This window comes from Plectropomus leopardus, unplaced genomic scaffold (genome assembly GCF_008729295.1).
Source record: "Plectropomus leopardus isolate mb unplaced genomic scaffold, YSFRI_Pleo_2.0 unplaced_scaffold11790, whole genome shotgun sequence".
Taxonomy (NCBI): Eukaryota; Metazoa; Chordata; class Actinopteri; order Perciformes; family Serranidae; genus Plectropomus; species Plectropomus leopardus.
The window spans coordinates 2,231-5,665 of record NW_024612494.1 but is presented as its reverse complement, the minus strand read 5'-3'; the positions used below and the strand labels follow the sequence as shown (position 1 = coordinate 5,665).

General features: G+C 41.1%; 1 protein-coding gene across 1 annotated transcript; it reads left to right on the top strand.

Annotated features, from left to right (window-relative positions):
* Positions 1-705: 705 nt before the first annotated feature.
* LOC121963586 (myosin regulatory light chain 2, skeletal muscle isoform-like) lies at positions 706-2,962 on the top strand (the record flags this gene model as incomplete). Its single annotated transcript, XM_042513868.1, has 4 exons — positions 706-937; positions 1,668-1,746; positions 1,858-1,906; positions 1,998-2,962. Coding segments are annotated over 4 exons (462 nt in total), but the record flags the coding sequence as incomplete, so codon positions are not given.
* Between the last annotated feature and the right edge of the window lie 473 nt (positions 2,963-3,435).

Sequence of the window (3,435 nt, the reverse complement as noted above, 5' to 3'; positions counted from 1 at the left end):
GGTGGACAGTAATATTAATGAAAGCGGGAAAGAGGGGCTCAAGGTAGAAATTGGGTCAAGGTTCCAAAAAGAAAACCAAATTTGAGGAAGTTGTGTCTATTTTTAAGAGGACAATGAGGACCAAAGAGTACAAGATTAAGTTTTTCTTATTAATTGAGGATATAGTGCTTTGCTCAATTAGGACATGAATGTCGTTGACAGTATCTTGCAAAAAAGAGTCTTTCAGTGGCGTTTTCTCTATTTTAGATAAAAGAATCAAAATACAGTGGCAGCAGTAGCTGAATAACATTGGGGAGAGGGTCATCAGATTTAGTCACAAGGTAAAAAAAAAGGGGAGGGAGGGAGGGAGCGGGACAGCTGTAATCAATACTGACTCCTTAAATGTCGCAAGGGGCTTGTCTCAAATTCCGAGACCATTTTAACACCTAAGAAAGACAAGTGGCCGACCAGCTGCCAAGTCCCAAAAGGTTTGCAATGCCATCTTTGGTTTCACTGGGTGCTACGCCCTGCTATGTGGGACGAGAGGTGGAGAAGGCCTCCACATTTACAAGTTTGTGTTGGCAGGCCATGTCACGCAAATAATTATCATAAGCAAGTCTTATGACGAGGACTTGCGAGAAATGTGAGCAGTCACTTTTAATTGCTTGTAGTTTAGTTTATGGTTTGAGGGATTATGAATGTCACCTTAGGAGCTATCAAGCTTAGCTCTTTATTTCCTCACTGACCTCTTGTTTGTTATCTCGCTGTTCGCGACAGGCTTTCACAATCATCGACCAGAACAGAGATGGCATCATCAGCAAGGACGATCTGAGGGACGTGCTGGCCACCATGGGCCAACTGAATGTGAAGAATGAGGAGCTGGAGGCCATGGTGAAGGAGGCCAGCGGCCCCATCAACTTCACCGTCTTCCTGACCATGTTCGGCGAGAAGCTGAAGGGTGTGTTGACATACATACTCGCAAAGTTCAAACCTCCCTTGCTTGTGACTTTTTGTCTTAGAGTGTACATTTCCCCTGCATTATATTATTATTATAATTAAGCATTCTTTTACTTTTAAGTCTTTTATTATGCATGATTTTACATATTTGTTCACTGCATTGGACACCATGCATCAAAAGTATATGAAGTGCTTCCATGAAACTCATCATAGGCCTGAAAAACAGAATTCTTTAACATATTTACTAAGAGTAACAACAAATATATATATTTTTGGACCAATATTGAGTTCCATTGAACCACTTTTATACTGCTGATGCTTGGTTCCCACTGCAGAGAACAAATACAATACTGTTGTGTTTTCAGTCCCAGAAATACTTAAATCCAGATTTTATCTTTTTTTCTTGAACATTTTGTTCTAACATCTTATTTAATTGACTTTAATTTAACTTTATTGTATTTTATTTTATCAAATTTCTTTCTTTTTTTCCTGTCTCGTTTTCTGAGAACAAAAGAATTTAACAGTTATTCTTGATTATGATGCATTATCTCAAAATCGCAAAGTGATACAAGATATAATGATCAGATGGAACTGTGGGTAATGCTTTGGGGATCCACCACTTAATTTTTAGGACATGGTACTTTAACTAACTTAAATGGTTCAAAATGACCTCCAAATGTGTGTCCACTATAGTGAGTGAATTGAGACTAACTGGCTGCTTTTGCTCTTAGGTGCTGACCCCGAGGACGTTATCGTGAGCGCTTTCAAGGTCCTGGACCCCGAGGGCACTGGCGCCATCAAGAAGGAATTGTAAGGGCTTTTACCTTTGACTTACCTTCCATTACATCAGTCTTAGATCTTTGTGGTATTATCTTCAATCAAGAGATCTGATATTCATTTCTCTCAATTTTCTCTCTCCAGCCTTGAGGAGCTCCTGACCACCCAGTGCGACAGGTTCACCGCTGAGGAGGTGAGCTGATCTCTCCTTGTTTCGCTCACATTCACATTCAGTCTTTTGGGGGCTTGTAAGAAGCATCATTTCTTAAATCTCTCTCTCACAGATGACCAACCTGTGGGCTGCTTTCCCCCCTGATGTGGCTGGCAATGTGGACTACAAGAACATCTGCTACGTCATCACACACGGAGAGGACAAGGAGGAGTAAAATCCACCTCTCTCAAAATCTCTACCTCTGTTCAAACCCGTACAACATCCACCATCTACTCACTCCCCTCCTCTCCGATGACGCAGCTTGCTTGCACGCTTCCGCGCCCTCCCAGCCCGCTCTTTCCACTTTCCAGCTCACTACAAAAAGACTTGTCTCCTTCACTGCAATACTCAGTGAGAGGACTGTAGGCTGTGGGGGGTGTTTGTGTGTGAGTAGCAACAGGGGGACATGGGATTATTTTCAATAAAAATAATCTTGTGGCACTGAAACTCTCTCTCTATCTCTGTCCCTGCCTCTTCTTCCTCCCTCTTTTCCACCATCACTCATTCTGTCCTTCTGTGTTGAGGCCAACAGTGCATGCATCATACCTACATGCAGCGTGTATGCATAATGCAGTCCAGTGTATACAGCGGTCAGTCAAAAGTGTCTCTTGGGTGCTGTGGTGCATGCACAGTCACTTACTTGAAACAAGTAGCAGCCTGACCCGTGTGGTCTGTTAGTCTCAACCTGACAGAGCGTTTAATGGATTTGTTTGTAACAGAGACGAGTGCACAGTAAAAGAGTGGGAGTACCGCACTATAATAGTTTGCCTACTCCCTCTCTTTTTATTTCAATCTGTCTCTCATTCTCTGTCATACAGGTATGATGGAAAAGTTGCAGTGAAAAATAGGAAAGCACGATTTGTTTCTTTGAATCTTGTAAGTAGAGAAAGAGATGGTGAAAGATGGTGAGCGGGAGGCAGGAAAGAAATGAACAAAAGTAAAACGTCTTTGCTCCTGACTCTTCTTCCTCCCTCTCACTGCTGTTTCTCTCCTGTTGTTGTGATTGTGTCTGTAACAAATAAAGAAGTACAAATAAAATCCACTATCTTTCGTATGACACTGTGTCTGTTGGTTTAAGTGGGGGTGTGGGAGAGAAACACTGACCGTGGACTGTAGAGCACTGGCTGCACACTGACTGTAATATGCAGATATCTCCTGAGATAAATATTTTTATTAATTTTAGTTGAAGAAATTGCATTATTATAGTGCTTTTGGGCCACCACTTTGGCTAAAAACACATAAGACACATTCAATGTACATTCTACTCATAATAATATATATGGTTCTACTTATTTCACTTGTTGAACAGAGGTGTCATGTAACATGAATTATTTTTTCCTCCCTGATTTTACAGTAAAACTCATTCAAATCTGAATGGAAAATTTCTGTCCAATGACACATATGACAGCTGATAATGGGATGGCTTGTCAACCACAACATGCAGTGCCGCACCTATATTATTCAAATCAGTAGAACTTTCTCAAACATTGTAGGTCATATTGATTCATTTT